The sequence below is a fragment of the Bos grunniens genome, chromosome 8, assembly GCF_055505025.1.
Source record: "Bos grunniens cultivar Pamir isolate PY7600 chromosome 8, Bosgru_T2T1.0, whole genome shotgun sequence".
Classification (NCBI taxonomy): Eukaryota; Metazoa; Chordata; class Mammalia; order Artiodactyla; family Bovidae; genus Bos; species Bos grunniens.
The window spans coordinates 49,740,219-49,752,412 of NC_141172.1; the positions used below are offsets into that span (position 1 = coordinate 49,740,219).

The 12,194-nt window shown below is 40.2% G+C and overlaps 1 protein-coding gene across 20 annotated transcripts in view; it reads right to left on the reverse strand.

The window, feature by feature from the left end:
• Nucleotides 1-12,194, reverse strand: part of NMRK1 (nicotinamide riboside kinase 1) — a 29,926-nt gene that overhangs the window by 8,616 nt on the left and 9,116 nt on the right. For 16 of the 20 annotated variants that reach the window (XR_015169745.1, XR_015169744.1, XR_015169742.1 and 13 more), the window contains 2 exons: nucleotides 5,904-5,994; nucleotides 5,568-5,616 (listed from right to left, as the gene is read on the reverse strand). Coding sequence is in view for 9 of the 20 variants with exons in the window: in XM_086415554.1 (XP_086271680.1) it covers nucleotides 5,568-5,616; nucleotides 5,904-5,994 (140 nt within the window). In the remaining 11 variants the exon portion in view is untranslated. The remainder of the gene's footprint in view (nucleotides 1-5,567; nucleotides 5,617-5,903; nucleotides 5,995-12,194) is intronic. The other 4 variants (XR_015169750.1, XR_015169749.1, XR_015169748.1 and 1 more) reach the window with 1 other exon arrangement.

Genomic DNA, 12,194 nt, shown 5'->3' on the forward strand with positions numbered 1-12,194 from the left:
CCCATGTTTCTGTTCATTTCTTTTCAGTCTATTTTCTCTCTGCTGTTCAGATTGAATATTAATAATTTCTATTGTTTTGTCTTCAAGTTCATTGATTCTTTCCTCTGTCGTATTTATACTATTATGCTCATCCAGTGATAAAATTTTAGTTATTATATCAGTTTTCAGTTCTAAGATTTCTATTTGGTACTTTTTCACATGTCCTCTTTCTTTATTGAGGCTTTCTAATTTTTTACTTGATTCAAGAATGGTTAAAGTTGTTCACTGAAGCCTTTTTATGGATGTCATTTAAAATCCTTGTTAGAATTCCAGCATCTGTGTCATGGTGATGTTGGTATCTGTCTTTTCTTATTGAAAATTGACAGTTGCCTGGTTCTTAGCATGACAAGTGATTTTCAGTCTCATCCTGGAAATTCTGGGTATTATGTTATAAGGCTCTGGAGCCTATTTAATCTTGTTTGTGCAGGCAGTTACTCTGTTCAGGGGTAGTGTGCAGGTCCAGGTTGGGTGGATGTTCAGCTGTCTGCTGAGCATCACCATACTGAGGTGTGGGGACAGCTGTGGAAGGAGAAAGAGGCATGCAGTAGCATCCAGGTATTGCTTCATTACAGTTCAGTGAGGACAGAAGTTCAGCTCTCCAGTGGGTCCTGCACACAGTAGCTGACACAAGTTGGTTAGGAAAAGTGGAGTGCCAACTCACACCACCCCACACTGCCTTATTCTTTTTTTTTTTTTGCTGCCAGTTAGGTGTAGAAGTTCAGCTTTCCTTTTAGCATTACTGATATGATTCCTATGCTAACATGGAAAGCCAATGGACCCTGCTGTGCTGGTGCTGCTGGTCCAAAAGTCTAGAAATGCACTGCGCCCTGTTAACACCATGAGGGGAAGTTGTTTTTCCTTTTGTTTGGCTACAGTAAAGTGGATATTGCCAAAATAATTTTCTCTTCTGTTACAGCACTGTTTTCCTATTCCTTTGACTAAAGGGAACAGTTTTTTGGGCTCCAAAATCACTGCAGATGGTGACTGCAGCCATGAAATTAAAAGACGTTTGCTCCTTGGAAGAAAAGTTATGACCAACCTAGACAGCATAAAAAGCAGAGACATTACTTTGCCAAAAAAGGTCTGTCTACTCAAAGTGATGTTTTTTCCAGTGGTCATGTATGGATGTGAGAGTTGGACTGTGAAGAAAGCTGAGTACCGAAGAAGTGATGCTTTTGAACTGTGGTGTTGGAGAAGACTCTTGAGAGTCCCTTGGACTGCAAGGAGATCCAACCAGTCCATCCTAAAGGAAATCAGTCCTGAATATTCATTGGAAGGACTGATACTGAAGCTGAAACTCCAATACGCTGGCCACCTGATGCAAAGAACTGACTCAATGGAAAAGACCCTGATGCTGAGAAAGATTTAAGGTGGGAGGAGAAGGGGATGACAGAGGATGACATGGTTGGATGGCATCACCAACTTAATGGACATGAGTCTGAGTAAGCTTTGGGAGTTGGTGATGGACAAGGAAGTCTGGTGTGCTGCAGCCCATGGGGTCGCAAGGAGTCAGACATGACTGAGCCACCAAACCGAACTGAATTGAAAGGGAACAGAGTTCTTGGGGGGTTTTAGTTATAGCTATTGATGGTTCCATGTAGCATACTTCTCTACCATCTTTTTCCAGATATATATGACAGGCAAAAAAAAAAAAAAAAAAAAGTGCCCAGGGAACTCACAGCAATGTCATTCCTCAAGATTCAAAGTCCCTAGTCAATATGCTCTCTTCATCTTTCAGAGTCTTTGCTTGTTGTATTCTATCCAGGGTTTTTAGTTTTAAGAGGGAGGAATAGCAAGTGATGGGGCCAAGCCATCTTGGGTAGAACAAGAAGTACCATTAGTTTTAATATATTTTCTTTACATTCAGTTAAAATATTTTCTAATTTTCATTGTGATTTGTTCTTTGACCCAAGGGATATAATGAGGAGTCTTGCTTCAGATAGAATATGATGATGTCTGGGATCTGCTTCAAAATAATACAGAAGGAGAAAGTGGGTGAGGGTACAGATGAAATATAATTGGCCAAGAGTTCATCATTTTAAAAGCAGAATGGTGAATTCATGAGAGTTCATTATACTTTTTTTGCCTCCTTTTGCATCTGCTTAAAATTTTCTATAACAAAAAGTTTTTAAAATCAGAAAAAAAACACTGATTAATTTTCAAACACTTTGGAATTTTCTACTTACTCTTTTGCTATTGATTTCTAATTCAGTTCTCTGTAATTAGAATATATCTCTATATTACTTCAAGACATTGAAATGTATTAAGACTTAAAAAAATCCAAAGTCTGACAACCTGTTAACATGTTTAGTTGATTTAACTTAATATAGCTGATACATTTGATTTAAAGCTATCATTTTACACCATCTTCTATTTTTCCACCATCTTTTGATATTTTAGTTCTCTATTTTTTACTTCTTTTATATTTATCAGCTATATTATAATGATTCCATCTATTTATAAATGTGATAGCTATATACTTTAAAACTATTCTTTTGGTAGTTATAAAGATCAACATTACCTTGACTTAACTTAAACTTGTACATTTACCTAAAGAGCTCAGAATTCTGCTTAAGATAGATTCCTGGAGGTGGGACACTTGAACACATGGCATGAATATTTTAAGGTCTTTGGGACATATGCTCAACCTCCTTTTCAAAAAAGATTGTACCAATTAATATCCACCTATAAGTTATTTTGGAGAAGGCAATGGCAACCCACTCCAGTACTCTTGCCTGGAAAATCCCATGGACAGAGAAGCCTGGTAGGCTGCAGTCCATGGGGTTGCACAGAGTCTGACACGACTGAGCGACTTCACTTTCACTTTTCACTTTCATGCATTGGAGAAGGAAATGGCAACCCACTCCAGTGTTCTTGCCTGGAGAATCCCAGGGATGGGGGAGTCTGGTGGGCTGCCGTCTATGGGGTCGCACAGAGTCAGACACGACTGAAGAGATTTAGCAGCAGCAGCAGCAGCATAAGTTATTTTAATGGGCCTATGCCATTATTAATTTATTAGTGCTTTAAAAATCTATTCATGAGGTAAGTGGGAAAAAATAAGCTTAATTCTTTAACTACTTTTGAGGTTGACTTTTTATTGTACATTCATTAATCAAGTAACCTTATGCTTCTATGAATAACTTATTCACATTATTGGACAATTTTCATTTGAGATATTAGTGTTTTTCTTATTAGTTTGTAAGAACTCATTTAAATTAGGAATAAATCTTTATCAATTATTGAAAATATTTTTTCCTTGGTTAACTCTTACTGTGTAATAATCTTTCTCACTAACCAATAGAAGGGAAGAGAAGAAAAAAATATACTGGCTCAAGACGTAAGAGCAGATAGCCAGTCAAGGATTTTGCCTCTCTTAAAGCTATCATGTTTCTGTAAGAATTGACTACACACACACACACACAAAAAGAACTGACTACATAATATTTTCCCTTCCAGGTTATCAAAGTTAAAAATAAGGAACATATCTCATGGCTCTTTAAGAGAGCTAGTTTGCATAAGTACTCAATTATCTTATTAAAAGTTAATAAGACCATTAAATATGGTTTCCTAGCACGATATTTCTTTACAGGTATCAGTTCAGTTCAGTTCAGTCGCTCAGTCGTGTCTGACTCTTCGCGACCCCATGAATCGCAGCACGCCAGGCATCCCTGTCCATCACCAACTCCCGGAGTTCACTCAGACTCACATCCATCGAGTCAGTGATGCCATCCAGCCATCTCATCCTCTGTCATCCCCTTCTCCTCCTGCCCCGAATCCCTACCAGCATCAGAGTCTTTTCCAATGAGTCAACTCTTCACATGAGGTGGCCCAAGTACTGGAGTTTCAGCTTCAGCATCATTCCTTCCAAAGAAATCCCAGGGCTGATCTTCTTCAGAATGGACTGGTTGGATCTCCTTGCAGTCCAAGGGACTCGCAAGAGTCTTCTCCAACAACACAGTTCAAAAGCATTGATTCTTCGGCGCTCAGCCTTCTTCACAGTCCAACTCTCACATCCATACATGACCACAGGAAAAACCATAGCCTTGACTAGATGGACCTTTGTTGGCAAAGTAATGTCTCTGCTTTTGAATATACTATCTAGGTTGGTCATAACTTTCCTTCCAAGGAGTAAGCATCTTTTAATTTCATGGCTGCAGTCACCATCTGCAGTGATTTTGGAGCCCAGAAAAATAAAATCTGACACTGTTTCCACTGTTTCCCCATCTATTTGCCATGAAGTGATGGGACTGGATACCATGATCTTCATTTTCTGAATGTTGAGCTTTAAGCCAACTTTTTCACTCTCCACTTTCACTTTCATCAAGAGGCTTTTGAGTTCCTCTTCACTTTCTGCCATAAGGGTGGTGTCATCTGCATATCTGAGGTTATTGATATTTCTCCCGGCAATCTTGATTCCAGCTTGTGTTTCTTCCAGTCCAGCGTTTCTCATGATGTACTCTGCATAGAAGTTAAATAAGCAGGGTGATAATATACAGCCTTGACGTACTCCTTTTCCTATTCAGAACCAGTCTGCTGTTCCATGTCCAGTTCTAACTGTTGCTTCCTGACCTGCAAACAGATTTCTCAAGAGGCAGGTCAGGTGGTCTGGTATTCCCATCTCTTTCAGAATTTTCCACAGTTGATTGTGATCCACGCAGTCAAAGGCTTTGGCATAGTCAATAAAGCAGAAATAGATGTTTTTCTGGAACTCTCTTGCTTTTTCCATGATCCAGAAGGTGTTGGCAATTTGATCTCTGGTTCCTCTGCCTTTTCTAAAACCAGCTTGAACATCTGGAAGCTCACGACTCACATATTGCTGAAGCCTGACTTGGAGAATTTTGAGCATTACTTTACTAGCGTGTGAGATGAGTGCAATTGTGCGGTAGTTTGAGCATTCTTTGGCATTGCCTTTCTTTGGGATTGGAATGAAAACTGACCTTTTCCAGTCCTGTGGCCACTGCTGAGTTTTCCAAATTTGCTGGCATATTGAGCGCAGCACTTTCACAGCATCATCTTTCAGGATTTAAGTAGATGCTTTTCTGATGGACTTCACCCTATTAGCTTCAACTCAGTGTTAGAGTGGGCAAGGGGGTGAAGTGAATCCATCTAAAAAATATTTACTAATCTTTTTTGAGCAGTGACAAGACCCAGTACTTAGGTCACTGGGAAAGTAAGGTCAGGAGGCACATAGTCCTAGAGTTTGACCGAGGCAAGATGGGACACAGATGATCGTCTAGGTAGCTGTGTGTGTCCTATGGAGGGATCAGAACAACAGAGACCTATCTTGCCCCACCTTCAAAAGAAAAATCTATTGTTCCAATGTTTTCAGCTTTAACCATGAAACAGGGGAAAGGGTTTCATTTATTTAAACAGCTGAACATGTATCAAAAACCCTTAAAAAAGCATGCTTAAAGTACAGCAACATATTTAAACTTATTCTTAGACTCTCTTCAGAGATAGCAAAGTTATTTGGGTTTGAAAAAGGAATGAACATTAGCACATGATGTTCTGTTAGCTCATCTACTTACCATCATACTGCAGAAATCCATTTTCATCTGTCTCTATCTCAGACTCTGGCTGGAAAAACAATAAAGTACCCAAAAGAACTTCAGTGCAGAAATAATAGAGTCATAGAAGGAAGAGGTGACCAACCTTTAACAAATGCTTTGGTGATGAGGATAAATAAAATCAAAGATTAGCTCCCATAAGTGTGCCATCTGGTGGATAAGTAACACTATTGCATTGAGCCTGTCTTCACTACAAAAGCTCAATCACTTAGCAAAGGCTTTTGGATGTAATTCAAGTAACATTGCTATTATAACTGTTTCTATTTAAATAAATAATTTGAGAAGTTTCATAGATACCTTAAAAAAATCATCCTGAGATAGGACACTGCAATTTGGAAGGTGTTTCTGCAAATTCTTAGCCAGTGTTGTCTTCCCACCATTTGTCACACTGAACCAAAAAAAAAAAAAGAGAATACTGAGAAGGAAGATGCATTAAAAGAACATAAAACATTTTAAATTGACCTTACAAAAAGGATATTTCACACAATAGGTAATAACCAAGAAGAATTATCTCCTTTATAGATAATATTTCTTTGTTTGGCAAAACTATAGGCCCAAGTAGGTCTTATGAAACAGACAGGATGGAGCAGAAAGGTAACTAACTGCTGGGAAAGTGAACTGGGTAATATTAAATACTAAGACTTAAATTACAGCTATTGTATTGGAAGTAAAACAAATTTTTGTCTATGCTGAAACATTTACAGGGTTCACATGGCACTCAGAGAAGGTGAGAAGCACATCTTAGTGCAAGTATATGAAACTGTACATGCTCACTATGATTCCGTCTCAATGTACAGTGAAGAAAAGTGGAGAATATTACAAGCCCACCTATCAAGACTTTTCATCTCCTTGGGGTGCCTCCTTTCCTTCTAATCTCTCTCCACTGGTTGGGCTGGTTGGGAGGTCCATTGTAGCTTATTGCATCCAGTCAGTTACTTGTCTTTTCTGGCTGGACTGTGACATTAAGGAGAATGGGGACCCTGACCACCTCCTCTGCGTATGTATCTAGTTTTCTGGTACTCAGAAATGTGCATAGTGGGTGGAAAGCACTTCTCGACTCAGTAACTCAAACAGATTTTTTTTAACCTGGGGTTGACATAACTCTAAAGAGTCTATGGACAGATTCGAGGTCTTTGTGAAATTGAAAGAAATTTACATCTTTATTTTCACTAAATTCTAACAGATTTTAGGCATTTCCTTTCATTATAAATATAAATCAGAAACAACACTATTGTTAATTGTACCTGTGACTTTTTCACCAAAGGAAATCACAAATAGATAGTTTCATAACATGTTGCACTTGGGACAGAAATCTTGTATTAATACCACTGATACTCATTATTACTTCAAATTTACTGTAGTTTTTAGACTTACCATTGGACAGTGCTATTTAGTGAGTTAACAAAGAAGCACGTATATCACAATGCTACAAATTTGCTTTTAAAAATATTTTTATAACTGTATTATTATCACAGTTGGTTTCCTTTGCATTCCTCTTTTATTTTGTGCACTTAAAACCACTATTGTAAGAAATCAAGACTTCACCATACCAACAAATGTCTATAGTACAAAAAACTCCTGACTGCACATGTATTTGTAAGAACCCAGTAAGATGAACTGTAATACGTTTATAATCTAGAAAGGGGAAAAGGATCTAATATTTTTTCATCAAAATTGTTTACTAGATATAATTCAGTTATTACCCAAATACCTTATACCTACAAAGTAAAAGAAACTTGATTCACAATTTTCTTGTTGTTGTTGTTTAACCTCAGTTCAGTTCAGTTCAGTCACTCAGTCGTGTCCGACTCTTCGCGACCCCATGAATCACAGCATGCCAGACCTCCCTGTCCATCACCAACTCCCAGAGTTCACTCAAACTCATGTCCATCGAGTTGGTGATGCCAGCCAGCCATCTCATCCTCTGTCATCCCCTTCTCCTCCTGCCCCCAATCCCTCCCAGCATCAGGGTCTTTCCCAATGAGTCAACTCTTCACATGAGGTAGCCAAAGTACTGGAGTTTCAGTTTCAGCATCAGTCCTTCCAATGAACACCCAGGACTGATTTCCTTTAGGATGGACTGGTTGGGTCTCCTTGCAGTCCAAGGGACTCGCAAGAGTCTTCTCCAACAACACAGTTCAAAAGCATTGATTCTTCAGCGCTCAGCCTTCTTCACAGTCCAACTCTCACATCCATACATGACCAATGGAAAAACCATAGCCTTGACTAGATGGACCTTTGTTGGCAAAGTAATATCTCTGCTTTTCAGTATACTACCTAGGCTGGTCATAACTTTCCTGCCAAGGAGTAAGCATCTTTTAATTTCATGGCTGCAATCACCATCTGCAGTGATTTTGGAGCCCAGAAAAATAAAGTCTGACACTATTTCCACTGTTTCCCCATCTATTTCCCATGAAGTGATGGGACCAGATGCCATGATCTTCGTTTTCTGAGTGTTGAGCTTTAAACCAACTTTTTCACTCTCCACTTTCACTTTCATCAAGAGGCTTTTTAGTTCCTCTTCACTTTCTACCATAAGGGTGGTGTCATCTGCATATCTGAGGTTATTGATATTTCTCCCGGCAATCTTGATTCCAGCTTGTGTTTCTTCCAGGCCAGCGTTTCTCATGATGTACTCTGCACAGAAGTTAAATAAGCAGGGTGACAATATACAGCCTTGATGTACTCCTTTTCCTATTTGGAATCAGTCTGTTGTTCTATGTCCAGTTCTAACTGTTGCTTCCTGATCTGCAAACAGATTTCTCAAGAGGCAGGTCAGGTGGTCTGGTATTCCCATCTCTTGAAGAATTTTCCACAGTTGACTGTGATCCACGCAGTCAAAGGCTTTGGCAAGGTCAGTAAAGCAGAAATAGATGTTTTTCTGGAACTCTCTTGCTTTTTCCATGATCCAGAAGGTGTTGGCAATTTGATCTCTGGTTCCTCTGCCTTTTCTAAAACCAGCTTGAACATCTGGATGTTCACGGTTCATGTACTGCTGAAGCCTGACTTGGAGAATTTTGAGCATTACTTTACTAGCGTGTGAGATGAGTGCAATTGAGCGGTAGTTTGAGCATTCTTTGGCATTGCCTTTCTTTGGGATTGGAATGAAAACTGACCTTTTCCAGTCCTGTGGCCACTGCTGAGTTTTCCAAATTTGCTGGCACATTGAGTTTAACCTTAGTCCACACAATTGGGTTGGATATAGGCAACCTCCTTAAAAATGGAAAAATGGGGACTTCCCTGTTAGTCAAGTGCTTAGGGTTCCATGTTTCCAATGCAGGGGGCCTCAGTTCGATCCCTGGTTGGGGAACTAAAGATCCCACATGCCATGTGGCATGGCCAAAAACGAAGTAAAATGTGAAAAATAGGAAAAGTGGGAGGGTGGGTTTACCCTATATATTGAGTAAATGCCGTTGTGAGAATTTTCTCCCCCTCTAACAAAAATGTCTAATCCATATTGAATGCCCATAGTTTAGTTACTGAATTTTGGTTTAAAATACATAGTAAACAGGGGTAACTTTATTACAGTATGAGAAATCTGGCTCGAAAATGTATTATTTTCTAGACCTAACGTCTTTAGTTAAGATCATGTAGCTGAACTAACAGATTCCTTTTCACTGACTTCAGTTCAGTTCATTTCAGTCGCTCAGTCATGTCCGACTCTTCGCGACCCCATGAATCGCAGCACGCCAGGCATCCCTGTCCATCACCAACTCCCGGAGTTCACTCAGACTCACATCCATCGAGTCAGTGATGACATCCAGCCATCTCATCCCCTGTCGTCCCCTTCTCCTCCTGCCCCCAATCCCTCCCAACATCAGAGTCTTTTCCAATGAGTCAACTCTTCTCATGAAGTGGCCAAAGTACTGGAGTTTCAGCTTTAGCATCATTCCTTCCAAAGAAATCCCAGGGCTGATCTCCTTCGGAATAGACTGGTTGGATCTCCTTGCAGTCCAAGGGACTCGCAAGAGTCTTCTCCAACACCACAGTTCAAAAGCATCAATTCTTCAGTGCTCAGCCTTCTTCGCAGTCCAACTCTCACATCCATACATGACCAATGGAAAAACCATAGCCTTGACTAGATGAAACTTTGTTGGCAAAGCAATGTCTCTGCTTTTGAATATGCTGTCTAGGTTGGTCATAACTTTCCTTCCAAGGAGTAAGCGTCTTTTAATTTCATGGCTGCAGTCACCATCTGCAGTGATTTTGGATCCCCCGAAAATAAAGTCTGACACTGTTTCCACTGTTTCCCCATCTATTTCCCATGAAGTGATGGGACCGGATGCCATGATCTTCGTTTTCTGAATGTTGAGCTTTAAACCAACTTTTTCACTCTCCACTTTCACTTTCACCAAGAGGCTTTTTAGTTCCTCTTCACTTTCTGCCATATGGGTAGTGTCATCTGCATATCAGAGGTTATTGATATTTCTACTGGCATACTTGATTCCAGCTTGTGCTTCTTCCAGTCCAGCATTTCTCATGATGTACTCTGCATAGAAGTTAAATAAGCAGGGTGACAATATACACCTTGACGTATTCCTTTTCCTATTTGGAATCAGTCTGTTGTTTCATGTCCAGTTCTAACTGTTGCTTCCTGACCTGCATACAGATTTCTCAAGAGGCAGGTCAGGTGGTCTGGTATTCCCATCTCTTTCAGAATTTTCCACAGTTGATTGTGATCCACGCAGTCAAAGGCTTTGGCATAGTCAATAAAGCAGAAATAGATGTTTTTCTGGAACACTCTTGCTTTTTCCATGATCCAGCGGATGTTGGCAATTTGATCTCTGGTTCCTCTGCCTTTCTTCACTGACTTAGCTGGAGCCAATGAAAAATAAGCACCCCATTTTTTTTAGACTCAGAGGAGACGGACCAGCTAGAAGGTAGTCTAGGTCAGAGAGATTTCGGGCAGGGGCAGAGGGGAGAATTTAACCTGTCTGAGCCTAGAACCTATTAGTCTGCAACCATCCTGGTGAGCTGACACCTTAAGACTCAACTCTTCTCCTTCAGCATGCTCATAACCACCTCGCACCAGGAGGCCCACAGCCTCCTGTATGTGCTCTCCAACCCCAGGGCCAGACTGTCCAGATGGAGCAGATTCCATCCTGGGATATGGGGAAGGAAATGGGTGTACTTTTGTTCGCAAAACCCAAATAAATGCACAACTTCTAGTCCATTTTTCCAGTGTGACAAAAATTTTTAGTCCGTTTTTCGTGTGACAGGTAACAAGAGAGGTCACTGTATTTGGAACATGGTATCTGGCTAGGGAAATGGCAACCCTTTCTAGTATTCTTGCCTCAAAAATCCCATGGACAGAGGAGCCTGGTGGGCTACAGTCACTGGGGTTGCAAGAGTTGGAAATGACTTAGTGACCACCACCACCATCATCTGGCTAGGGAGGAGTTAAAAAAAGCTGTCTATAATTACTCCAACAAGTGGAGAATTCCTCCTGCAAGAGATAGATATTAAAATTCTCATTGTCCAGTTGAGGAACTAAGGATTGAAAAGCTGTATGTTCATAAAAACTTGCCTAAGGTAACAACTGGAGATGAGATTAAAGTTCAACTCTAACACCCAGGGAGTTTACATTTTTTAACATCAAGGAACTTCGTGAGAATCTGATGAAAGTTATAAAACCTTTCCTTAGAAAAATGAATATCTTCACACAAGCATTCAGTTTCACAAGGTTCATGGATGCCCCTTGAATCCTTCAGAAATTTTTTTATTCCTTGCAGTCTCAAGTGAATACTTAGTTCAGTTCAGTTGCTCAGTCATGTCCGACTCTTTGTGACCCCATGAACTGCAGCACGCCAGGCCTCCCTGTCCATCACCAACTCCCAGAGTTTACCCAAACACATGTCCATTGAGTCAGTGATGCCATCCAGCCATCTCATCCTGTATTGTCCCCTTCTCCTCCTGCCTTCAATCTTTCTCAACATCAGGGTCTTTTCAAATGAGTCAGTTCTTTGCATCAGGTGGCCAAAATATTGGGAAGAAGGAAATCAGTCCTTCCAAAGAACATCCAGGACTGATTTCCTTTAGGATGGACTGGTTGGATCTCCTTGCTATCCAAGGGACTCTCAAGAGTCTTCTCCAACACCACAGTTCAAAAGCATCAATTCTTCAGCGCTCAGCTTTCTTCACAGTCCAACTCTCACATCCATACATGACTACTGGAAAAACCATAGCCTTGACTAGACGGACTTTTGTTGATAAAGTGATGTCTCTGCTTTTTAATATGCTGTCTAGGTTGGTCATAATTTTCCTTCCAAGGAGTAAGCGTATTTTAATTTCATGGCTGCAATCACCATCTGCAGTGATTTTAGAGCCCAGAAAAATAAAGTCAGCCACTGTTTCCCCAACTATTTGCATGAAGTGATGGGACCGGATGCCATGATCTTAGTATTCTGAATGTTGAGCTTTAAACCAACTTTTTCGCTCTTTCACTTTCATCAAGAGGCTCTTTAGTTCTTCACTTTCTGCCATAAGCGTAGTGTCATCTGCATATCTGAGGTTATTGATATTTCTCCCGGCAATCTTGATTCCAGCTTGTATTTCATCCAGCCCAGCATTTCTCATGATCTACTCTGC